The 27,281-nt window shown below is 41.9% G+C and overlaps 2 protein-coding genes across 5 annotated transcripts in view; one reads left to right on the forward strand and one right to left on the reverse strand.

Moving 5' to 3' along the window:
• Window positions 1-27,281, reverse strand: part of GABRA5 (gamma-aminobutyric acid type A receptor subunit alpha5) — a 198,862-nt gene that overhangs the window by 114,893 nt on the left and 56,688 nt on the right. For 2 of the 4 annotated variants that reach the window (XM_075852591.1, XM_075852592.1), the window contains exons 4-5: window positions 23,346-23,413; window positions 9,161-9,381 (exon numbers count right to left, since the gene is read on the reverse strand). In XM_075852591.1, coding sequence (XP_075708706.1) covers window positions 9,161-9,381; window positions 23,346-23,413 — 289 coding nt within the window. Of the gene's footprint in view, window positions 1-9,160; window positions 9,382-9,681; window positions 9,721-23,345; window positions 23,414-27,281 lie in introns of those variants that run through there. The other 2 variants (XM_075852594.1, XM_075852593.1) reach the window with 2 other exon arrangements.
• Window positions 1-27,281, forward strand: part of GABRB3 (gamma-aminobutyric acid type A receptor subunit beta3) — a 444,982-nt gene that overhangs the window by 76,222 nt on the left and 341,479 nt on the right. The gene's annotated exons all lie outside the window — the stretch shown is intronic.

The following is a 27,281-nucleotide window of genomic DNA, read 5'->3' on the forward strand; positions in this document are numbered from 1 at the left end:
CTCAATTGGATTCAAGTCTGCGAATTAAGTGGCCAGGGAAGTACTTGGAAGTCTTGGTCGTGCTCTTCCAACCACTGTCGGACATTTCTAGCCGTGTGACATGTTGCATTGTCTTGCTGGAAGATTCCATCTGCCCCAAGGAAGACAAACAGCATGTATGGGTGGACGTGATCTGTAATGATGGGTTCATGCCCAAATCGGTTCAGAATACGCTCCACATGGATGTGTGAGCCCAGAAAATGCCATGTAAAAATTCCCCAGACCATAACACTGCCACCACCTGCTTGTGTTCTTCCAGCAATGGTTGCAGGGTGTTTGTTCTCTTGTGCTTCTCGTCTGACACACCAACGTCCATCCGTTTGACGAAGAAGAAAACGTGACTCATCGGAAAAGGCAACCCTTTGCCAATCATCGGTGATCCAATTCCGATACTGCCCTGCAAATTGAAGCCTTTTTTTCCGATGCACCTTTGTTAGCATAGGAGCAGTGACCATCCGTCTGCTTTGGAGCCCCTTACGCAGTAGGGTTCGCTGAACTGTTTTAGACACAGATCTGATAGCCCCCACGCTGAGCTGCTCCATTGTATCGTGTGGTTCGGCCCTCGCGCACCTACGTAGCTGACGTTCACCTCACATCAACGGCATGTGGTGCTCTGCAGTTTCCATGTCGGTTATTCCCAATGGTGCCATTTGTCCACTCACTATAGACTTTCACCACAGCAGCACGCGAACAGTTCACAAACTGCTCTGTTTGAGAAATACTGCCACCCTTGGCCCGAAAGACAATAATCATCCCTTTTTGCAACTCTGATAAATCGCCCCTTTAAGGCCGGATTCACACGAGCGTGTGCGTTTTGGGCACGCAAAAAACGCTGCGTTTTGCGAGCGCAAAAGGTCTGCAAAAGGTCCATGTGTCATCAGCATATGATGCGTGGCTGCGTGATTTTCGTGCAGCCGCCATCATTATGACACTGTTTGTATGTTTGTAGCACGTGGTGCTTTTCTGTTTTCATTCATAGTTTTGACTACTGTAGCACACATCACGTGCGGCACACGGAGGTGCGTCCGTGTGCCGTGCGCGCTTTCACGCACTCATTGACTTCAAAGGGTGCGTGATGCGTGAAAAATGGGAAAATATAGGACATGTCGTGAGTTTTACGCAGCAGACAAATCTTGCGCGTAGCACGGACGTATTATACGTTCGTCTGAATAAGCCCTTACAGTCAATATGTGGCTGGCATATCCCAGCAATATTCCATCATTTATTTTAGTGGGATAGCCCCTACAACTGACATGTAACAGTAACTGCCACAACACTGACCACATATGCTTTTTCGTCAAGGCACAACAGAATACATCCTGTTTGTAAATGTTCAGGTCCATGTCTCTAATAATCTCTACCGCAAGTTGGTGAAAAAGCAATATATCCATTTCAAAGAGACAGCAGACAAATGATATGCTTTAAGTGTTTTATTTCATCCGTATGTGCATGAAGGCATTATTACGTTTCGAGTTATAACAGAAACAAAGCCTTTTATCAGCTGAACCTGGGCACCTATCCACTCTCCGGCTTGGCATACTGACCACATCTTCCCCATGCCATTATTGTCTCATAATAAATAAAAAAAGACATAAAAATAGTATATTAGCTGATAGTAGAAATGAGCAGGTCAGTAATTCCCTCAAGTTCACTCATGTCCAGTTCTGGGTGGGGGTATATTTATGTGAGTCATTTGAACAGTTGCAATAAATAAATTCTTGCTTTCTTTTTACTGATTTATTTTCTTTGTTTAGCATGAAAAGTAGATACTGTATCATGATCACTAGAGTTCTGCAAGTGAAACCAGTAACATCTATGCGGTATATTCATTAACTCCTATAAACATACAGATACAGATAGGGAAATTAGATTATGAGGCCCATTGAGGACAGTGAGTGATGACAAATTCTGTACAGCGCTGCGGAATATGCTGGTGCATTATGAGGAACATAAATAAGTCATTCCACATCTATTTTGTGGAAAGTAAATAAGATTAGAAACAAATTAGGCTGGGTTCACACCTGCGTTGTGCGATTCAATTGTTTTGCTCCTTCAGAGGAACAGAAGAAGGGAATAACTGTACCAACGGTTGCCGACGGAATCCATTGACTTTAATAGGTTCTGTCGGCTTTCCGTCGGGGTGTCTATGATTTTACCGGACACAATAGCGCAGCAAGCGCCATGCACAGATGTGTGCATAGCCCTAAAGAAATTAATTGTTCAGTATGCTATCCACAAAAAAAAAAGGGTAGGACACGGAAGAAAAACGGTTGTGTGCATGAGCCCTTACAGTGAAGGTAAAGACGAAGTATTCACATTATGGTCACAAGAAAAACTTTGTTGCCATCTAGTGTTCAATGAGAGAACTGATTGGTATTGAACATACTTTACACAATAGCTAAATCCCAATTTTTTTTTTTACATTTTAAATATATATAATATATATATATATGTATATATATATATATATATATATATATATATATATATATATAAAACAGCGTAGAACGTAGTAACGGCACCAGGACTCCAAGACAGATGAAAAACAAGGTGGATTTATTCACCTCAAGACACAGCAACGTTTCGGTTCAACAGGAACCTTTCTTAAGCCTATTATACATATAGATTTATTCCTAACGTTATCAATGTTTGTATTATTTTTTATTTTATTTGTTGTCTTAGTTTTTGTAAATTAGCTCATATATAGATGTGTCCTTTCTTACCTTTTGTCTTATCTTAACATATCCTGAGATGTGTGGTGTAAGATGACCAGCTTTGAAGAAAACATGGTTCCACAATACTCTGTCATGAGATGTCTATGATATATGTGTCTATATGTGGCCGGCCAGTGGTCTTGACGTGGTTTCCAGCCTGTCAAGGACTATGCAAGCATGCCACAATATCTGTCACAGCCTATATTTAACGTATATGTCAGTAACTATTCAAATGTAGGCCAAAAAACGTGATGTGAACATAGCCTAATGTGTTATTTTATTAACATGTTCATATTCGCAGACTTAACATCTGTAAAACTGTCTATTCCAAAATATTGACATTTCTAAGTACTGCGACAGAGAGAAAGGTCGATAATGCTAAGTTTGTGTTGATTTCATAATTTTATAATGCGTATAGAAACTGTAAATGTATTATGATATATAAATATACTGTTTCCGTATGTCTATTTATAATACTGTATAATGTCAGTTTACAATCTAAATATTTGAAAACTGGAATTAATAAATAAATAAATACATTGGGTTCTGAAACAACTTCATAAGACAAAAATAAATGATTTTTTTTTATTTAACAACGATTTTCTCCCAATGTGGTGCTATAAAATGGACTCATTCTGACCTCTAGTGGTGAGAGATGTTATAACAAGCATCACAATTTTTACTTCTTTTTAAAGTAACTTTGGTAAAGTTAAACAGTTAAACTTTCTGTACACAGTATATGTTAATTTTAAATGTAGCCACTTATATTGTAAATTGCTATTGGTTGTGTTTTACAGATGGGCCAAACCCCCAAAAATACTATGAGGTATTTTAAGACATGATTTTAGCATAATGAAATACTTTTCTCGATTTCTTCCTGTATGATAACAGTTATTAGGACATAATTCATGCTCTGTGGTGATGTAGGATGTGTCTCACCAAATGTTAATCTTATATTTGTATTGTACATGAACAACATACATACATTTCACGTACTTGGATAAGCTAATAGGTCTCAGATGAAGAATTATAAAAGTTGCAAGAAAGCAATGTCTATCCTATGACTAGATTTGATCATGTCTCAGTAATATGGTTTGAAACTAAATTTTCTTATTATCAATAATTCTAATAAGCTTTATTTATTTAGCGCTAAAATACTCTGAAATGATTCTCAATCATGGTGAAAAGCCATATAGATTAATATGAGAATTTGTAATTTTTTTAATTTTGAAATTATTCTCTATCATGCTGGAAAGCTATATAGATTAATAAGATAATTCAGTTTTTTCTAAAGGAAGCAGACAATTTGTTTAAGGACTGAAGGCAAGCATAGGTGCAAAGTAGTATAACCATTAGACAGAAAAAAATTATCTGACAGCTACATTCATGATGGAGGCAATTTGATTAGAGAAATATCAATTAATGGAACACTCCAGGCTTCTGTGATACAGAGCTGCAAATCCTCTACATTGACATACAGTTAAAAGATAAATAATTCTGTCTACCTGCAGCCACCACTAGAGGGAGATTAGGAGCTTTACTGCATACTGTCTATACATTATAATGAATAATAAAACCGCATATAAGAAGATATCGAAGCTCAATGCAGGCAAACAGAAGTTAATGATTTAACTTTCAATGCAGGGGTTTTGGAGCTCTGTAACAGCAAAATTGACTTTTGCCCTGTGGAAAAATATAGCATGGGCTTAAAACAATACAAGGTCAGAACTTTTCTGATATATTAAACTATGTACATAAGCACTGTGTCGTTCTATTCAAAGTCTATGGGACTAAGGGAGCCTGCTGAGTAAAGTGCTAGGCTGTTTCCATCAGTCCCATAGACATTGGAAGGAGCGGCAGGGCGCTTGTGTATAGTCGGATGGGGCCCCCATGGACCAGACACTTGTCACCTATCCTGTGGTTAGGTGATAAATGTCAATTCTGGGAATACCCACTTAAAGAGACTCTGTCACTAATTTATTAATTCCCTATATCCTAACTAATATAATAGGCACTATGATGCTGATAACTACAGTGTAATTTGTGTTTCAAAACATTTATTATTTGCAGAGTTTTGTGCTTTTCTCTAAATATGCTAATTTGGCTATATTTGCCAAAAGGGAGGTAACTCTTTTCTTTCTGTGCGGTGTAATGTTTTCTGTATGACGCTGTCCAATCAGCATACAGTTCTGCTCTTCCCAACCCTGCAACACAGTGTGATCTCGCGACTGTAGATGAGATCACACTGGGCTGGGAAGAGGAGAACTGTATGTCGTTGATTGTACAGCGTCATACAGAAAACACCCAATCATAGATAGGGCATTAATAAACTACTGATGAATCGTCTTTAAGTGGGTATTTCCAGAATAGACATTTATCACCTAGCCACAAGATAGGTGACAAGAGTCTGATCGCTGGGGACCCCATCTGACTTTACACAAGCGCCCTGCCGCTCCTTCCAATGTCTACGGGACTGATGGAAACAGCCGAACACTGTACTCAGCTGACTCCCTCAGTCCCATAGACTTTGAATAAATTGGCACAGCGCTTATGTACTTATTCTAATGTGTCAGAAAAGTTCTGACCTTGTATTGTTTTAAGCCCATGCTATATTTTTCCACAGGGCAAAAGTCAATAAAAGTTTTGAAACACAATTTACACTGTAGTTATTAGCATCATAGCGCCTGCTATATTAGTTAGGAGATAGGCAGTTAATAAACTAGTGACAGTCTCCTTAACCCCTTAATGACCAGCATATTTTAGGCCCTAATGACCACATATGTATAGGTTTTTTTTATGTTTTACGACTTTTGCACAATAAAAACACTTTTGAACTAAAATTATTTATTTTTGCATCGTCGCTTTCCAAAAGCCATTTTTTTTTTACTTTTTCCGTCAATGTAGTGATATGAGGGCTGTTTTTTTTTTGCGGGACAAGACGTAGTTTTTTTTTACAGTGTTCACCTTGTGGTTTAAATGACATATTACATTTATTGTTTGGGTCATTACGGTCACAGCGATACCATATATGTGTACTTTTATTTATGTTTCACACTTTCACTAAATAAAATTTATTTTTATGTAAAAAAAATGGTTTTATTATTTTTTTTACTGTACTTAAAATTAATAATCTTTATTTCACATTTATTACTTATTTTTTTAGTCCCACTCGGGGGACTTTACTATGCGATCTTTAGATCGCTGTTATAATGCTTAGGTATACTTAGTATACCAAAGCATTATTGCCTGTCAGTGTAAATCCTACAGGAATATATTAGGATGTGCCTCTGGCACGTCCTAATAGGCATATGCCCAGGGCAGACCTGGGGGCTTTTATCAGGCCCCCGGCTGGGATGACATCCCATCGGAGGCCTGCGATTGCATTTGCGGGCCGCTGATGGGTGAGAGAAGGAGCTCCCTCCCTCTGTAGACAAGATAAATGCAGCTGTCGCCATTGACTGCAGCATTTAATGAGTTAAACGGCTGCGATCTAAGTAAACTTTGATCGCTAACGTTGAAGCAGGAGTCCGGCTGTCATCAGACAGCCAAGCCCCGGCTACAGCCTGAATGGTGTCCCGTGCAGGACTTAGACTGGGCCGCCGTGAAAAGGCGGTGGACTAGCCTAAGGCTACTTAGTGACTGCCATGAAAAGGCGTATTGGTAGTCACTAAGGGGTTAAGTTAAGGAAGTTTCAGTGAAATGTTAGAGGGGTTGTCCCACGGAAGCCATTCATCACCTATACCCAAGAGAGGTGATAGACGTATGATCGCTGGGGGCCCCACCACTGGGAACCACACAAAGTACTAGGACAGGGTTCCCAAGCCCCTGATCCTCCTCACTACACAACTGCAATGAGGAGAAGTTTTAATGGAGCTGTGGTCACGCATGTGCCCTGCTGCTCCATTCAATGTCTTTGTGGCTGATGGAAACAGCGGAATACAGTGGCTGTTTTCATTAACTTCATGTACAATGAGTGGAGCTGCAGGATGTTACTCTCCTTTATAGAGGTACTGAATAGAGATGAGCTAACTTCTTGAAATTTGTTTTTGATTTACCGCAAATCAAAAGTGCCCAGGTTGCCCTGAAAACTTGTGTCTAACTCTCTGAGATCTTCTAGAACTGTATCCCAGTTAAATCCAACCCCATTTAAGTTCTGTTACCCCAAGTCAGCATAAGTGATGTCAAAGTGACAGAAACATATATGGGTAGGGGAACAGATAACCACAGTGCATTTGAGGAAGGCTGTCTGCAAGGCATTGTGGAGAAGCCTGCTTGAGGTCATGTGATCATTTTCCTAATTTGTAAAATGGCAAAGAACACCGCAAACCCCAAGTGTTTCGGAATTCGCAGTTGGGGAAATTCAGACCGATTTTGATTCATGTAGAATAAATTCGCTCATCTCTAGTACTAGGCAATCTCAGTGATGCAAGCAGTGAAGTCATATAGTAATATAGTATCAAATGCAATATAAATTAAATAGTATTCTATAACAATGTATGTTTTATAGACATAAGCACCATGCATTCTTAGAATAGTTATTAACATTTATGTAGAGATTTTTTTGAAAAATTAAGCTTAACTTAGTGAGTACAAAAGACCCCACAAAAAAAATCTGTGTATGTTAACCTTAAATAGATTTTCAAGGTAATGTGATGAGCAGAAATAGAATAATGAGGTTATAAAGTCACACAATGCTTGCTTTGGTTTTATATGCAAAAATACATACATTATGCAGTTAAGTGGAAAAGAACAAAAAAGGAAATGCAAATATATTATTTTTAAAGGTAAAGGATTTCTTTACAATGAAAATGTATAGAAAAAAAAATTAACAGGACTTTTTTTCTAGCATAGAAAAGTCTCAAAACTGCCTAAAAGTATGGTTGCCAGATAGGGGGCAGGGTCACAGCGGCCTGACATACTTATTATAATTTATGCCAAAAATTTACTTAAAAATACATAGATAATTTAGAATAAGCTTGTTAGAAAATTAGAAGAGTAAAACTTTGGATTATAGATTTTATTAATTGTACCCTAATAAAAATATATGATTATGTCACTGTTCAACTATATTGACTAGCCAGTGACTCATTGATTATATTCTCCGGTCCCAAAAAATATTGCTGGTCATTTCTCTAAAAATATATGTTAATTAAGATGCGATCGATAACAGCTGGATTCTGCGTGACACGCCAGACCCGCTGTCATCGAAGTCATCAGTCCCGCTGATCAGGCAGCTACAGGTTTGAGCGCAAGATACAGCTTCTATGTATCCAAGATACATAGAAGCTTAATCGCAAAAACTAAAATTGTTGTTTTTTTTAAACAATTATAAAGTTATTCCAAATAATATGATACATTGTTTTATTGGGGAAAAAAAAGGCATTTAAAGGTTTACTTAGTCTTTCAATACCTGTGCATAGTCCAGGTCTTATTACAGACCTTATGATTTTACCCTGAGTTTTAAAGGAACACTCTGGGCAAAATTAATAGTGTTATATCTATTGCAGGGCCTGAGGGGCGGTGCATGAGGGGGATTGTATCTTTGTTGTCCTTTGAAATCTTGTATCAGGTACCATCCCCCTCTGGCCATATACTGGGCATAACACATTGTATTAGACATTACATTTCCACCCCCTATGCTATAAAATGTTTTTACCAGTGGAAATATAAAACAAAATACAATTTATTTATCTGCTGTTTTTGCTTTTTTTATTTGGTACAGTCTCTGTTTGGGATATTACTGCAAATACAATATTTACCTATCCCATTACCACCATTATATTTATTTTTATTTTGTTTGCACCCATTTAAAATGTCCACTTTATTTTACTGTGAACAGTCTCTAAACAAAATACTTCATTAAGGAGCAATATTGCAAATTTTTCAGGACATTTAATTTCCATTTATGTTCATCATTTTACAATTTATCATCTTTTGAAGCTGTTTGTGGATGTAGCTTGTTAATTTTACTGCTTGGTAATTGCCACTTCTGGATTGTGAATGTCCTTGCAATTGTCTTAGATTAACAATAATGCTCTAATTGTGAAGCATCCACTGGAAAAAAAAATGTTGCCGTCTAAATTGTCACCTAAGTAAAGATCATTGGTAAATTATGACTAATGGAAGATAAATGAGAAAGCATAAACTGGCCATTAAGTCACAGCGTATTTTAGAGTCTTTGTATTTGTCAATGCATATACAGATATAGTCTCACCACTCCTGGTGGTAAACAATCAGAAAAAAAAAAAATTTGAAAAAAGAATATGTCAGTAAATATTTATAATTATTACACAAAAATATAGGTGACATAATCCCTTTAATCAGGGTTAAGCAATTGACTGTCAATTACCAATCGTATGTGAATTCATAGTTTACATGTCATTATTTGTAGTGATAGTTCAACTTACCTCATTGTATAGAGCAGTGTACCATCATCTTCGAGGCGTAGTAGTTTGTTAGGGGTTGTTATATTGTGAGCTATTGATTTTTTACCATTGTGGAAAAAAGTGTCAGGTGTCCAGATTTTACTGGCCAGTAAGTTGTTAAGGGGAAGACGTTGCATAGGTCCTTGAAAGCTAAGTCTTTCATCCTTCCAGCTCTGGCGGAAAAATACATCAATGGTATATTCCTGAAAAACATTAGTTAAGAGCTGTCACTTTTTTTTTTTTTACTTATAATTAGAGATGAGCGAACTTATCAAAAGTTCGGTTCGGCTAGTTCGCCGAATTTCACAAAAAAGTTCGGTTCGGACCGAACTAGTTCTGACCGAACCTGTCACTTACGTGCGCCGAGCATGCTACTGTCCAGGGTGCTGATAGAGTTAATGGGCTGCACTAACTCTTTCAGCAACCTTCACAGTACATGCTCGGCGCGCGGAAAATACCATTTAAATGTAATAAAAAAATAAAAATTATACGTTCGTACTTACTTTCCTCCTGTCCGGCCTCCAGCGATGACGTTTCATCCCTTTCGCCGCTGCAGCCAATCACAGGCTGTAGTGGCGGTCACGTACGTCAGGATGACGCTTCATCCCACGTGACCGCCTCTGCAGCCAATCACAGGCTGCAGCGGCGACATGAATGAAACGTCATCGCTGGAGGCCGGACAGGAGGAAAGTAAGTATGAACGTATTATTATTATTTTTTGGCATGTATGTATGTTGGCATGTATGTATGTATGTATATCTGTGCATGTATGTTTGCATGTATGTTGGCATGTATGTATATATGTGCATGTTTGTATGTATATTTGCATGTATGTATGTATGTATGTTTGCATGTATGTATTTTTGCATGTATGTTGTCATGTATGTATGTATGTATGTTGTCATGTATGTATATATGTGCATGTGTGTATGTATATTTGTATGTATGTATGTTTGCATGTATGTTTGCATGAATGTATGTTTGCATGTATGTATGCATGTTTGTATGTATATTTGCATGTGTGTATATATATATATATATGTATGTATGTATGTTGTCATGTATGTATGTATGTATATATGTGCATGTATGTTGGCATGTATGTGCATGTGTGTATGTATGTATGTATATTTGCATGTATGTATGTTGTCATGTATGTATGTATATATGTGCATGTATGTTTGCATGTATGTTGGCATGTATGTATACATGTGCATGTTTGTATGTATATTTGCATGTATATATGTTTGCATGTGTGTATGTATGTTTGCATGTATGTATGTTTGCATGTATGTATGTTGTCATGTATGTTTGTATGTATGTTGTCATGTATGTATGTATATATGTGCATGTATGTATGTTTGCATGTTTTTATTTTTGCATGTATGTTTGCATGTATGTTTATATATATATATGTGCATGTATTTATGTTTGCATGTATATTTGTGCATGCTTGTATATATGTATTATGTATCTTTGCATGTTTGTTTGTATGTATGTTTTCATGTGTGTGTGTGTATGCATGTATGTATGATAGTTTGCATGTATATATGTGTGTATGTTTGCATGTATGTATATTTGCATGTATATATGTGCATGCTTGTATATATGTATGTATGTATGTTTGTATATATGTATGTATATTTGTATATATGTATGTATGTATGGCCATGTATGATACTGTCTGCTGGCGCCCTGTATCTAAGTCAACTTCACGGCAGGCTTCTATACATGGTATAACAGTCAGTATCACACATTAAACTGAATCTAAGCCTACGACATGTTTTATTTCATTATTTTATTTTTTTACAGGTTTGGTGTTTGGACTACGTCGGTTTCGAGGACTACTTCGATGACGGTTTTTTTTCTACAATAAAATGGTTAATGAGGGTTGTGTTGGGGGTGCTTTATTTCAATAAAATATTTTATCTATATCTTTGTCTTTTTCTTTTCAAATTTTATTATTACCACTTTAGTAATGGCCGCTGTCTGAGTGACAACATCCATTACTAATGCGAGGCTTAGTGTTAGCCGGTGCAGAGGCTAACACTAACCACCATTATTACCCCGGTACCCAAAACCACCAGGGGTGCCGGGAAGAGCCAGGTACGATCCAGTACCCGACCATCTGTTGTGATGGTCGGGCTCTGGGGCGGCCGCAGGCTGGTATTATGAGGCTGGGAAGGGCCAAAAACAGTGGACCTTCCCACCCTTGTAATGCTAGGCTGCTGCTGCTGTGTTGTATCTGGCTGGTTATAAAAGTGGGGGGGACCCCACGTCATTTTTTTAAATTATTTATTTATTTACATTTTTTTTTTTTAAAAAGACATGGGGTTCCACCCAATTTATCATAACCAGCCACATACAACACAGTGTTATTAGCCTGGGAATGGACAAAACCAGTGGCCCTTCCCACCCATGTAATGCCAGACTGCTGCGGCCTTGTATATGGCTGGTTATTAAAAATGTGGGGGACCCGTCTATTGCTAAATTTGTTAAATTCCAAAAAAAAAACGACGTGGGGGTCCCCCCCATTTTTATAACCAGCCCGATACAACACAGCAGCAGCAGCCTAGCATTACAAGGGTGGGAAGGTCCACTGATTTTGGCCCTTCCCAGCCTCATAATACCAGCCTACGGCCGCCCCAGTACCCGACCATCACAACAGATGGTCGGGTACTGGATCGTACCAAGCTCTTCCCGGCACCCCTGGTGGTGGTGGGTACCGGGGTAATAATGGGTGGTTAGTGCTAGCCTCTGCACCGGCTAACACTAAGTACCGCCTTAATAATGGACGCTGTCAATCAGCCGACTACCATTATCTAGGCACTAATAAAGTTTGAAAAAAAAACACAAAGACAATTCTTTTTTATTGAAATAAGAAATCCCCAACAAAACCCTCGTTAACCATTTTATTAAAATTTGAAAAAACGCAGATCTACGCAGTAGTCCAACGAATCGTAGATGTAGTCCAATCGGTACATCAAAATCTGCAACAACATAAAAAAACAGTTATCAATGTGAACAATACCAATACTTCTACTCTCCTACACACATATATACACGCACACACAAACAAACAACCATACACAGACACACATATATACACAAACACAACAAGATATACACACACACATAAACAGACAAACACATATACACGAACTCACACATATCCAAACACACACACACACACACACACACACACACACACAGTTATACACACATACACATATACACAAACACATATACAAACAAAAACACACATACCCAAACACACATATACACAAACACATATACACAAACACACCCATATATACACACAAACACACACCCATATACACACATATACACATATACAAAAACACACACAAACATCTACACACAAACATATACACAAATACACCCATATATACACAAACATATACACAAAACACATATACACAAACACACCCATATATACACACACACATATAAAAACAAAAACAGACAAAGTCACATACCCAAACACACATATATACACAAACACACATACACAAACACGGTTTCTTTTAAATGCTGCTGGGGAACCCGCTCGATCCACTATATAAGGCTGCGCTACAGTGCAGCATTTAAAAGAAACAGGATCCTGACCTGTCCATAGAGTTTAAGGCAGCACAGAGTATTTCAGGAGATGAGCGTGCAGATTCAGTGCTGCTGCGAACTCTGCTCTTACCATTACGTAGCTCTCAGTCTGTTACCTCTCCTCCACTCCTGTCCTCCAGAACACCTTCACATGATTGGCAAGTCACCACGTAATGGTAAGAGCAGAGTTCACAGCAGCACAGAGTATTTCAGGAGATGAGCGTGCGGATCTTGTGCGGGGTGGTGACTTGCCAATCATGTGAAGGTGTTATTGAGGACAGGAGTGGAGGAGAGGTAACAGACTGAGCTACGTAATGGTAAGAGCAGAGTTCACAGCAGCACTGAATCTGCACGCTCCTCTCCTGAAATACTCTGTGCTGCTGTGAACTCTGTTCTTACCATTACGTAGCTCAGTCTGTTACATCTCCTCCACTCCTGTCCTCTATAACACGTTCACATGATTGGCAAGTCACCACCACGCACAAGATCCGCACGCTCATCTCCTGAAATACTCTGTGCTGCTGTGAACTCTGCTCTTACCATTACGTGGTGACTTGGCAATCATGTGAAGGTGTTCTTGAGGACAGGAGTGGAGGAGAGATAACAGACTGAGAGCTACGTAATGGTAAGAGCAGAGTTCACAACAGCACTGAATCTGCACGCTCATCTCCTGAAATACTCTGTGCTGCCTTAAACTCTGTGGACAGGTCAGGATCCTGTTTCTTTTAAATGCTGTACTGTAGCGTAGCCTTATATAGTGGATCGAGCGGGTTCCCTAGCAGCATTTAAAAGAAACAGGATCCTGACCTGTCCACAGAGTTTAAGGCAGCACAGAGTATTTCAGGAGATGAGCACGGGCAGCCGTTCGTTTTTCCGAGCCGTGCTCCCATCATGCACACGACCGTAAAAACACCCGTTATTGCGGGTCGTAATTACGACCCGCAATAACGGGCTCATAGACTTCTGTTACCCACGGGTACCTTTCCGTATTCTCACGGGAAGGTGCCCGTGCCGTTAAAAAAATAGAACATGTTCTATTTTTCTATTTTACGGGCCGTGCTGCTATAATTATAATGACAGCACGGTTCGCAAAAGCGGCCGGCTGCCCGTGGCCGGCCGGCCGTGCTCGTAGTTACGAGTCGTAATTACGAGCACGGCCCGTAAAATAAAAAAATAGAACATGTTCTATCTTTTTAACGGCACGGGCACCTTCCCGTGAGAAAACGGGAAGGTACCCGTGGCTAACAGAAGTCTATGGGCCCGCTATTTCGGGTCGTAATTACGACCCGTGATAACGGGTGTTTTTATGGTCGACTCGTGTGCATGAGGCCCCGTAATGACGGGTGGCTACATGTGTGCACCCATCATTACGGCAGCGTTGCTAGGTGACGTCAGTAAGGGTATGTGCACACACACTAATTACGTCCGTAATTGACGGACGTATTTCGGCCGCAAGTACCGGACCGAACACCCTGCAGGGAGCCGGGCTCCTAGCATCATATTTATGTACGATGCTAGGAGTCCCTGCCTCTCCGTGGAACTACTGTCCCGTACTGAAAACATGATTACAGTACGGGACAGTTGTCCTGCAGAGAGGCAGGGACTCCTAGCATCGTACATAAGTATGATGCTAGGAGCCCGGCTCCCTGCACTGTGTTCGGTCCGGTACTTGCGGCCGAAATACGTCCGTCATTTACGGACGTAATTAGTGTGTGTGCACATACACTAAATAGTCACTGTTCAGGGTGCTGAAAGAGTTAACTGATCGGCAGTAACTGTTTCAGTACCCTGGACAGTGACTACCGATCACAGTACCTGTAAAAAAAAAGACGTTCATACTTACCGAGAACTTTCTGCTTCCTCCAGTCCGGTCTCCTGGCCGTTGCCTTGGTGACGCGTCCCTCTCGACATCCGGCCCGACATTCCTTGATGACGATGCAGCCTTGTGAGCGCTGCAGCCAATCACAGGCTGCCGCGGCCTCTGCAGCCAATCACAGGCTGCAGAGGCCTCTGCAGCCAATCACAGGCTGCCGCGTCAGAAAAGGTCGGACTGGAGGAAGAAGAGGGACTCGTTAACAAGACAACGACCGGGTACGTATGAAATGCTTTTTATTTTATTTTTAATCAGCAGCCTCTTTTCTCTATCAGTGATTGATAGAGATAAGTGGCTGCCGATTTGTATAATGTTTTTGACCGGGTTCGGTCAAAACGGGTTCGGCCGAACCCGGTGAAGTTCGGATTCGCTGCGAACCGAACTTTACCGGAAGTTCGGACCGAAACCGGGTTCGGTTGTCCCGGTTCGCTCATCTCTACTTATAATCAATGTTTGCTTATATACATTCTCTTGAAATTATTCATCTAAAATGTTGCCTCTTTTTATTTGATTTAGTCCCACAAGCTGTTAGGGATTAGAAAAAAGGGACTGCTTTTATTTACCAAAATAGCACCATTTTTTACTATTGGCTGTCAGATACTACACTTTTGTCCATAGGCTGTATCTGGCATTGTCGCTCTGCCTCTTTCAAGTCAATGATCCAATCCCAAAAAATCCCTTAAAAAAGGGGTTTGCCTATCTGCATATGAAGAATATTGCTGCAGAAGTCATTGCAAAAAAAATAATATATATATATATATATATATATATATATTGTTATGCATTGTATATGCAATAAATAGAGATAGTTTACATAGAATATGCCACCAATGTCCGATTGTGGTGGTCTGTCCGCTGTGACCCTCTGTGAAATACTCTTAATCACTGTGTATCTTGTACTAAATCAATTCTTCCAAATCTATAGGTGAGCAAATCTTTAATAATTCAAATTTTTAAAATGTGAATCACTAATTTGCTTCAAATTGTGAACCTGGTAAATAATTTTTTACTAACTCTATTTAAAATAACATTAATATGACACATTCTTTTCATTATTTGTCTATGATTTCAAACATGCAATGCTTACAAATGCAGTCAGTTGGTCACAACTATGGCCTTACAACCTATCAAGAACCTATCAAGTTCCTCTTGTGAATCCACCCATATCTTTTTAAACATGTACTAGGATTATCTAAAAAAAAAAACACTCTTTTGTGCCTTATCCTTAAAGAGAACTCTTCACCTGCTCATACATGTGCAGCTGTGTGCAGCATGTAACGGGCAGGGCTGCACAAACCCTGGGGCACTTTACTTTTTTTCCCTACCCTCCTCCGTTATTTAGATATCGGTGCCGTTATATTTGGTGCCCGATATTTAAATAACCCCTTGAACTGTCAATGGGGCGTGTAATTGGCAAATGGGGCGTGTAACATCACTTTGACACTGTCCATTCAGCTACAGACTCTTGCCACAGAAAGAGCTGGAGAGAGGAGAGCGTGTGCGCGCACAGCTCAGATCTGCGCACGCATGCTCTCACTCCCTCTTCAGCTCTCGGCAAACAAGGACAAGACTGTGTGAACTCTCTTTAGAGATCACGCAGTCTTATTCTTTTCTGCCGAGAGCTGAACATCGCTGTTACACTGTGCAATCAGCTACGGACAGTGCCACAGCAAAAGCTGGAGAGAGGAGAGCGTGTGCGCGCACACGCTCTCCTCTTTCCAGCTCTTGTTGTGGCACTGTGCATAGCTGATTGGACAGTGTCACAGCGATGTTACACGCCCCCTTGCCAATTGCACGCCCCCTTGACAGTTCAGGGGGTTATTTAACCCCTTAATGACCAGCCTATTTTAAATCTTAATGACCAAGCTATTTTTTTAGTTTTTCCATCGTCGCATTCCAAGAGCTATAACTTTTTTTGTTTTTGTGTCAACATAGCTGTATAAGGTTTTGTTTTTTGCGGGACAAGATGAATTTTTTAATAGCACCATTTTGGGGTACATATAATATATTGATTAACTTTTATTAACTTTTTTGGGGGGTAATGGAAAATACCCACAAAATTTCAGCACACTTTTTTGCATCTTAGATATACGCCATTTACAGTGTGGTATAAATTATTCAGTGGGTCACTGCAGCGAGATGATGGGTGGTATGATATTTTTTTCATGAAACAGCATCTCCCAGCATATCCTTACTATTGTTAGGGCCATGCTGGGAGCTGTAGTTTTACGCCGTACAAATCTATACGGCAGGTGTTGCACTAAATTGAGCTGTATTTGTTCTGGTGTTGTATATATGCACTGTGCTTGGTTCTGGGGATGTATATATGCACTGAGCTTGGTTATTGTGCTGTATATATGTACTAAGCTTGGCTCTGGTGGTGTATTTAAATACTGAGTTTGGTTCTGGGGCTGTATTTATGTACTGATCTTTGTTCTGGTATTGTGATATGTACTGAGATTGGTTCTAGTGCTGTATTTATGTACTGAGGTTGGTTCTGGTGCTGCATATATGTATGAGCTTGGTTCTAGTGCTGCATTTATGTACTGAGCTTTGTTCTGGTGCTGTATATATGTACTGAGTGTCACGTTGGGTTTGTGTAACCATTGAGCCGTACCACCTTGGCGGTATGGCAGCTGGCCAACAGGGCGCAGGTAACAGTCTATAGTTCGTATTGGGTACCTGTGGCAGCTCGGACAGTAGCAAGGCAAGCTTGGCTGGGACTAGGCAGCAGGTAGACGTCAGGCGTGGAGTAGCAGGACAGGCGTGGCATACAACACAGCACGACACTTGACCAGGATAGCACGGGATACAGGATGCAGGAAACACTGGGAACTGGAAAACACTGGGAGACCATTTGCATAGACAAACTAGGATACGTCAAACAACGCTCAGTCATCATAGCAAGGGGCTGGGCCCCTCTTGTAGTCCAGGGCACTCATGGGCTGATTAAACATTAAAGTCTGGTGCGCGCGCTGCCCCTGTAAGGGCGGGCACGAGCGTGCGCGCATACCCTATGGGATCCGGCCGAGGTGAGTGGAAGTGAGTGCTGGCGTCTCCTGAGGAGGAGACTGGGGCCAACACTCGCAGACCCATGGCTGCGGCTGTCAGGGGGAGAGTGAACTTGACGGCCTGCAGCCACAGACATGACACTGAGCTTGGTTCTGGTGCTGTATATATGTCAGAGTTTTGTTCTAGTGCTGTATTTATGTACTGAGCTTGGTTGTGGTACTGTATATATGTACTGAGCTCGGTTCTAGTGCTGTATTTATGTACTGAGCTTGGTTCTGGTGCTGTATATATGTATAATCTTGGTTCTGGTGCTTTATATATGTCAGAGCTTGGTTCTAGTGCTGTATGTATGTACTGAGCTTGGTTGTGGTACTATATATGTCAGCGCTTGGTTCGGGAGAAGTAATTATATAGGATATTTTTATAATAAAAAAATTGCATGGCAGATGGAATTGTTCTCAATTCATTGTATATTTTATGGGAACCTGTCTGGTAGTTTTAACCCCTTGAACCGCCACCATGCGGTAATACATGACCTGACAATATTTCCAAATGTATGTTTTTTTCAGATACAGCCAAATCTTTCAAATCCACTTTTAAAACAGTGCACATTATATGCTTACTACTCATTAAAGGGTCATGGGGGTGTGCCGCTATTCTGAAGCGTCACATAGTCCTGCCTCCAAACCCATCTTTCCATGTTTAATTAACATCCCCCTGGCTGATACAACTTTCTCGGATGCACCATTGCCTTGTGGCACTATATACAAGGGGGGGAGGCTGTGTGGCACTATACACAAGGGGGGCTGTGTGGCACTATACACAAGGGGGAGCTGTGTGGCGCTATACACAAGGGGGAGCTTTGTGGTACTATACACAAGGGGGAGCTGTGTGGCACTATACACAAGGTGGAGCTGTGTGGCGCTATACACAAGGGGGAGCTGTGTGGCACTATACACATGGGGGAGCTGTGTGGCACTATATACAAGGGGCTGTGTGGCATTACTAAGGGGGGGGGGCTGTGTGGCATTATCTACTAGGGGGCTGTATGGCACTATTTACAAGGGGGAGGGCTGTGACTCTAGCTACAGGGGGCTGTGTGTGGCGCAATCTACAGGGGTCTGTGTGTGACACTATCTACTAAGGGGGGCTATGCACCACTATCTACTAAGGGGGGGCTGTGTGGCACTATATACAAAGGAGGGGGCTGTGTGGCCCTATATACAGTAGGAGTTGATAGTGCTATATACATGGGGGCTTTATGGTGATATCTACAGGTGGCTGTATGGCACTATCTACAAGGGGGAGGTGGGGGGCACTATCTACAAGTGGGATGTGACACTGTCTATAAGCAGGGCTGTATAGCACTGTCTACAGGGGCTGTATGGCACATTCTACAGGGGGCACTATCTATAAGGGGGGCTGCTTGTGGCACCTGGGGCCCCAGTCAAGAGTTTGCTATGGGGCCCAGTCTTTCCTAGTTATGCCCCTGTCCCCCACTGTCTTTTTTCTGTGAGAGTAACTCGAATCCGACTCCTCTACAAAGTAGTATTGACACTCCTCTCGAAATAAAAGAGTGCACCAAATGAAATTGACTCTGTGTCCAATTTCTCTGTGTTCTGTTTAGAGATTCTAATGTTAAATGAGTTTACTGCAGTGTAGGCAGATCAGTGAGGGTCTATGCCCCTTTAATAAATCAAAGATTGTGGTCCTCTTAATACTATTTTCCATCCCTCGTATATTCCTTGATACAATCCTAGTTGTCATGGTTCAATGAACAAAAAAAAAAACACTCGCCATTTCCTCCACTCACCCCCCTCCCCCCCCCCATCATAAGGACATTTGATATACCATGTACACATTTTTACTTTCTTATTTTTCCCTCCAACGATACTTCATCCTGTTTTTTTCCACATGGTCATTATTTTCCCCCACCCCACTCCGCCTGTTCCCCCTCTTTTCATTATTTTCTAAAGTTTTCCATCTGAATTTCCTGTTATTTAAGAGAAAGACTGTCCATCCAGCAACAAATATATTGTGGTATGTCAAAAACATTGTGGTTCCTTCCCATGCGATGCGCATCTATGCAGGGTATAGAATTGAGTGTTTAAAATGGTTTTGTTGAAGTTGTTTTTTTAACCGATATGAATTTGCTTCTTTTATTTTGCGTCTATCATGAAAAGTCAGGATAGATGGCGATTCTTTCTGAGTTGGACATCAAAGTCCCTTTAGTCCCTTGATTCCTAAGTATCATTTCCCGATCTCCATGGTTTAGTAATTTGACCAGTATTGGTCTAGATAGCCCGCTTTTGGGGACCTGTTGAAATTCTATGAGCCCGTTCGATCATAAATACGCTTGTAAAGGTATCTTTGTCCAATACTTCCTGTAGCCAATTAGTAATAAATTTGTTGGTATTATTGCCCTCTGATTTTTCGAGAGATCTGAAAAAACATAATTTTTTTCTTCTAGCACTGTCTTCCATTAACTTAAAGGGGTTTCCCAGGGACACAAAATTTTCGGTGCGAGCAACACATGAACACTGAGGAACAGCCTGAACATGAATAAAATGGGGCGGGCATTGAGGCGTAAGCAAATAATACAACGAGGCGGGCATTGAGGAGGCTGTGAACCAAAAGGATGCCTCAAACCCGGGTATACGTGAGAAGTCCCACGTTTGAGGCATCCTATTGGTCCACAACCTCCTCAAAGTCCACCCTGTTCATTGTCTGCTTATGCTTCAATGCCGGCACCATTGTCTTCGCATGCTATTCCTCAGTGCTCGTGCACTGCCCGCCCCCAAAAAAAATTCAGGGCAAGCAGTGCACGAACACTGTGAAGAAAATTGTGCAAGCTTTGAAGAGCATAAGCAAAGAATGAACAGTGCGGGCATTGATGCTGTGAACCAATAGGATGCCTCAAACCCGGGACTTCTGATGTATACACGGGTTTGTTACATTCTATTGGTCCACAGCCTCCGCAATGCCCGTGCCGTTCATTCTCTGCTTATGCTTCAATGCAAGCACAATTGTCTTCGCAAATATGCACTGCCCGCCCCCTAAAAAAAAATGTGGGACGAGCAGCGCACGAACACTGAGGAATAGCATAAACGTGAAGAAAATTGTGCCGGCACTGAAGCATAAGGAAAGAATGAATGGGGCGGGCATTGAGGAGGCTGTAAACCAATGGGATGCCTCAAACCCGGGACTTCTGACGTATACATGGGTTTGAGGCATCCTATGGGTCCACAGCCTTCTCAATGCCCGCGCCAATCATTCTTTGCTTATGCATCAATACCAGACCTGTGTCGATACTCAATGAGGTATCGACACAGGTCTGTCTGCATAATAATGCTCGTGCACGAAAATATGTCGAAGTAAAAAAACACATGAATGAAAAGCAGAACTTCCGGCCAGCCAAAGGTAGGGGGAATAGGAACAAATACAGTACGTTCCAATTTTTTACAGAATGCACATTAGGAGGTTTGTTTAATTTTGACATAGAGTATTAGTACAAAATGTTGTATCCTTGAAAATCCCTTTCAAAAATATGGCCTGTGACTCTGCTCTATGTCGGGTATTTGAAGCTGACATATTAGCAGTTCTGTAGTGTCCAGTTGGCATACACTTGAGTCGTTGCCAATCACATCAGATTTCCTTACAAATCTCCCAAGTTTTTCAACAACACTTTCATTAGAGTTTCTCAGTTTACTACTCCCTCTTCCTGTTTTTCCTATCACTGTGTTTTTACTTTTCCCTCTTTTCATAATGATGAACTTGAATTTATATCTTATACCTCGTTTCTACACAATAGGGTGTGCAGTTCTTTCAGCAACAGCTGTCACCTTTGTGTTATACTGATAACTTTAGGCTCAAACAAGTCTCCGTACTTTTCCTTGGGGATAGATATAGTTGCAATGTACAATTATTAGTTATGGTACAGTTTACTTTTAATGTGAATACATCAGCAGTGTTGCCTAGGCATCACCAAGTTTAGAAAGAGGCCCACAAGTCTTGCAGTCCCCTTTAACCTGTACATGAGTCAGCCATAAATAGCCACGAGTAGTCGTTTGCTGGTTTACTGATTTCCCGCCTTTTTACTGCAGAGAACAAATATACAAGTATAGCTAATTCTCCAATTTTATTAGGAGGCGCAATAGTGTTTGCTCCAAGAATGTCCTGGTTTGAACCATCAACCTTTCTTTATAGAACATATGTTTTTTCAACCTTCGGCAACACAAAGTCTTTTGTGACAATGGCAGATACTTCGGTACAGTCCGAAAGACTATTTATATCCCCTTATCACAATAAATCGACCATATCTTCCCATCTTCATCTCTGGGTTAATCAAAGGCTACAAGAAAATACCAGTAGCAGATTTACAGGGGATCGAAGAGATAGCCTGAATTTAAAGTGTACTTCCCAATGTTTCAGACAACACATTCGCCAAAGTGCTTCTTTATCCATCTTGTATACCATAGGTTAGCGTTGTGTACAGGAGGGCGCTGCATCAGGAGTTCCTTTCTCTCCTTAGCAGCTCAATAATGGCTCTGTAGCAGCGCAATGGCAGGTGAATCTAAGTCGGGTGCGTCCCAACTCAGAACTCCCGGATTTACCAATGGTGTCTTAGCTGCACATAGGCAGGAGACGCTACAAGCGTACATCAGGCGTGGAGGAAATGGAGGAAGGAGCGGAGGAGACTGTGTCTGCGACTGATCTGCGGTTGACATAGGAGAGAGACGCTACCTTCCAGCATGCATCAGGTGTGCAGGGGGAGGCGGAAGGAGCGGAGTGGCGGTGGCTGCGGTTGACGTCACCGTTTACATGACCGGACCCCAAATGAGCAACCACATTTTACCTACATTGATACATTATCAGCAAAGGAGAAATATATGTGTTGCTGCTGTATTTACCTCACAGGGGATTGTCTCGACTGCATATAATTATATTTACTTCTTCCAGCACCAGCACTGGAAACTGGAAGTCAAACTCTACTACAAAGTGCAAGAACTGGAGTGCTGGCTGTGGTTGTAATCTTTGCAAAATAGATAGTGACCAAGAATGTGCAGATCCAATATGGTGACTTTACTGGTTGCTAGGCAGAGCATATTCATTAGTATGTAGGCCCCAATAATTTATTTATTTACTGTTATTTATATAGTGGGAAAATATTCTGCAGCAATCCCAATGGGGCTCACAATCTAATAGGAACCCACACAACACAGGGAGAACAAACACACTATGCAGATGTCTGAACTCAGGACCCCAGTGCTGCAAGGCAATAATGTTAATTTGCTGAGCCATCGTGCATAAAGAATACTTACGATGGAAGATTTTTATTTTCTGTACTTCCCCATAATATTTCACTGTTTCTTACATTGCATGAATAATGATATCTCTTATGTATTTCCAGAGAAAATGGTAGTCATTGCTGGCAAAGTTCTTTTCAGGAGCTGGAGAGGAGCTAAATAGAATCGATTATAAAATCTTATCAGGATCCTATTGGGTTTTGCTTCTCTTACCAATTTGGCAAAAAACAATACTAGACACTGGCCAGTTCAGATTGTGCCTTCATATCAGACTTTTACTGTAGCAATGTACGATATTATGATGGAATAGTTGAATTACTATTATAATTATACTCTTTGGCGTTCTTTAACTTACCATTTCTGTATCTGATACTGGTCCAAAGCTTGTAACATAAATATCTGTTTTCACTTGCGTGATTCTTTCTGAAAAAAAATAAAATGTTAAAAAATATATATACATAATATTATATATATTATATATATTACTGAAATTATTTATGTGCCATATTTCATTCACACGCCTAGAAGAGACATGTATGAAAAGGCATTTTAATGATGTCCGTGTTCATATCATACTATTATACGTTGCATAATTGGTTTATCCAGTGAAAATATACCTGTAAACAATATTCATGATATGCTTTTCTAAATGAAATATATGCATTAACACCAAAGCTTGTATTGTTCTATTCAGTTAAAGAATCATTATCTAGTTGTATTAAATTGGCAGGTTTATTACTTTCACAAAAATAATCTTGTTAAAATGGATGTATTGTACCGAAGGGTTGCCAGTGAATAACTGCCCTCTTATCCGAGGCATTTTTTTAAATAAAGAGCATCGAGGAACTTCTAACATAAAAGGAGTTCATATACAAAAATCATGTATGGAGGCTAGAATAACTGACTATTAAAGGTTACCCTGTCACCAAACCTGTACAGCAATATTTATGGAAGCCAGCTCCGAAAAGCTTGACTTCAGTACTCAGTAATACTGTCCCAGAATAAGCATGCTCATGTAGCTGAGTTTTCAGTGTATGGCTCTGTTCACGATAGCATAATGGTTTCTGTTTATAATCACTACTCTGATTGTTAGGGATCTGCCAGGTACTTCATCTAGCTATACTCCTGGGATTAATCAATCCACACCTGAGGCCAGACCTGTTCGACTGACACCATCTCCCACCAACCAGGGTGGCAGGCTCAGGAGTGGGAGAGCCTATCGCGGCCTGGTCTGTCGGAGTTAGCTCCGCCCCCTGCCCTTTATTACCTGCCCTGTGCTCTCCCTCAGTGCTTGTAATTCTTTTGGATTCCTGGCCCCACTGCTGCTTGCTCCAGCCTGCTTCTGCCGTGCTTCTGCCTTGCTGCAGTTCTGCTTGACCTGCTTTGCTTTGCCCCTGGCTTGCTTCTGTCTCCGTGCCCGCTCGGGTGTACTCACTTCGTCCTGGTCCTGACTGTTCGTTCGCCGCCCCGTTTCCTCGTGGCGTTCCGTGGCTACTGCCCCTTCCCTTGCGTGTTCCCTGTTTGTCTTCCTGTGCACTTAGCCAGCGTAGGGACCGCCGCCCAGTTGTACCTCGTCGCCTAGGGCGGGTCGTTGCAAGTAGGCAGGGACAGGGCGGTGGGTAGATTAGGGCTCACTTTCCCTTCACCTCCTTCCTGCCATTACATAATTACAAGCCCTTACCTAGTCTACCATTTCTCCTACGCTGACGCTATCATGGACCCCCTTGAGACCCTGACCCAGCAGATGCAGGGCCTCTCCCTACAGGTCCAGGCCCTGGCCCAAAGGGTCAATCAGGGTGACGCTGCTTTAGTAGTACCCCTCACCTCACCTCTAGAACCCGACCTCAAGCTACCTGACCGGTTTTCAGGGGACCGTAAGACGTTTCTCTCCTTCCGGGAGAGTTGCAGACTGTATTTCCGCCTAAAGCCCCACTCCTCAGGTTCCGAGAACCAGCGGGTGGGTATCATCATATCCCGACTCCAGGAAGGGCCCCAAGAGTGGGCCTTCTCCTTGGCTCCTGACGCCCCTGAACTTTCCTCTGTTGATCGTTTTTTCTCTGCCCTCGGACTCATTTACGACGAGACTGACAGGACTGCTTTAGCCGAGAGTCAGCTGGTGACCTTACGTCAGGGTAGGAGACCGGTTGAGGAATACTGTTCTGATTTTAGGAAGTGGTGCGTAGCTTCTCAGTGGAACGATCCGGCCCTAAGGTGCCAGTTTAGGTTAGGATTATCTGACGCCCTGAAGGATCTGCTGGTTAGCTACCCCTCGCCTGACTCCCTTGACCAGGTTATGGCCCTAGCAGTACGACTTGACCGACGTCTCAGGGAACGTCAGCTAGAACGCTTCAATGTGCTCCCCTCTGACTTTTCTGCGATCCCCCCCGAGGTCCCGTCTCCTCGCCCCTCCACGGAGGACTCGGAGGTACCTATGCAACTCGGGGCCTCGATGTCCCCTCGACAACGTAGGGAGTTTCGCAGAATGAATGGTCTCTGCTTCTACTGTGGGGACGACAAGCATCTACTGAACACCTGTCCCAGGCGCAAGAATAAGAAGCCGGAAAACTTCCGCGCCTAAGTGATCATCGGGGAGGTCACTTGGGCGCACAGGTATTTCCCGTTAATGTGAAACGCAATAAAATTTTGCTTCCCTTTCAGGTCTCGTTTGCTGGCCGGTCTGCCACGGGCAGTGCTTTCGTGGATTCTGGCTCATCTGCTAATATCATGTCTGTGGAATTTGCTATGTCTCTAAAGATGCCTTGTATTGATTTACCTTATCCTATCCCTGTAGTAGGAATCGACTCAACCCCCCTTGCTAATGGTTATTTTACTCAGCATACTCCTGTTTTTGAACTCCTGGTTGGCTCCATGCATTTGGAGCAGTGCTCTGTACTGGTGATGCAGGGATTATCGTCTGATCTGGTTTTAGGCCTTCCCTGGTTGCAGTTGCATAATCCCACATTTGATTGGAATACTGGGGATCTCACCAAATGGGGTAATGAATGTCTTATGTCATGTCTTTCTGTTAACTCTATTTCTCCCCGGGAGGAGGTAAACACGCTTCCTGAGTTTGTTCAGGACTTCGCCGATGTGTTTTCTAAGGAGGCCTCCGAGGTGTTGCCCCCCCATAGAGATTACGATTGCGCTATCGATTTGGTGCCTGGTGCCAAGCTTCCTAAGGGTAGGATATTTAATCTTTCATGTCCTGAACGTGAAGCCATGAGGGTGTATATCCAAGAATGCCTGGCCAAGGGTTTCATTCGCCCCTCGACTTCTCCTGTAGGTGCTGGCTTCTTCTTCGTGGGGAAGAAGGATGGTGGTCTTAGGCCGTGCATTGATTATCGTAACCTGAATAAGGTCACCGTAAGGAACCAGTACCCACTTCCTTTGATTCTGGATCTTTTTAATCAGGTTCAGGGAGCCCAATGGTTTTCTAAGTTCGATCTACGGGGGGCATATAACCTTATCCGCATCAAAGAGGGGGATGAGTGGAAAACTGCGTTCAACACACCCGAGGGTCATTTCGAATACCTGGTCATGCCCTTTGGGTTGTGTAATGCCCCTGCTGTCTTCCAGAATTTTATTAATGAAATCCTGAGAGAGTACCTGGGTAATTTTCTTGTTGTGTACCTTGATGACATACTGGTGTTTTCCAAGGACTGGTCCTCCCACGTGGAGCATGTCAGGAAGGTGCTCCAGGTCCTTCGGGAGAATAATCTGTTTGCTAAGACTTAAAAATGTGTCTTTGGGGTACAGGAGATACCATTTTTAGGGCAAATCCTCACTCCTCATGAATTCCGCATGGACCCTGCCAAGGTTCAAGCTGTGGCGGAATGGGTCCAACCTGCCTCCCTTAAGGCGTTACAGTGTTTTTTAGGGTTCGCCAACTATTACAGGAGATTTATTGCCAACTTCTCGGTCGTCGCTAAGCCTCTTACGGACCTTACCCGCAAGGGTGCCGATGTCCTCCATTGGCCCCCTGAGGCCGTCCAGGCCTTTGAGACTCTCAAGAAGTGCTTTATCTCGGCCCCCGTGCTGATTCAGCCCAACCAAGAGGAGCCATTTATTGTGGAGGTTGACGCTTCCGAGGTGGGAGTGGGGGCCGTCTTGTCCCAGGGTACCAGCTCCCTCACCCATCTCCGCCCCTGTGCTTACTTCTCTAGGAAGTTTTCGCCCACGGAGAGTAACTATGATATTGGCAACCGCAAACTTCTAGCCATTAAATGGGCTTTTGAGGAGTGGCGGCACTTCCTGGAGGGGGCCAGACACCATGTAACGGTCCTTACAGATC

Source organism: Rhinoderma darwinii, chromosome 2 (assembly GCF_050947455.1).
Source record: "Rhinoderma darwinii isolate aRhiDar2 chromosome 2, aRhiDar2.hap1, whole genome shotgun sequence".
NCBI lineage: Eukaryota > Metazoa > Chordata > Amphibia > Anura > Rhinodermatidae > Rhinoderma > Rhinoderma darwinii.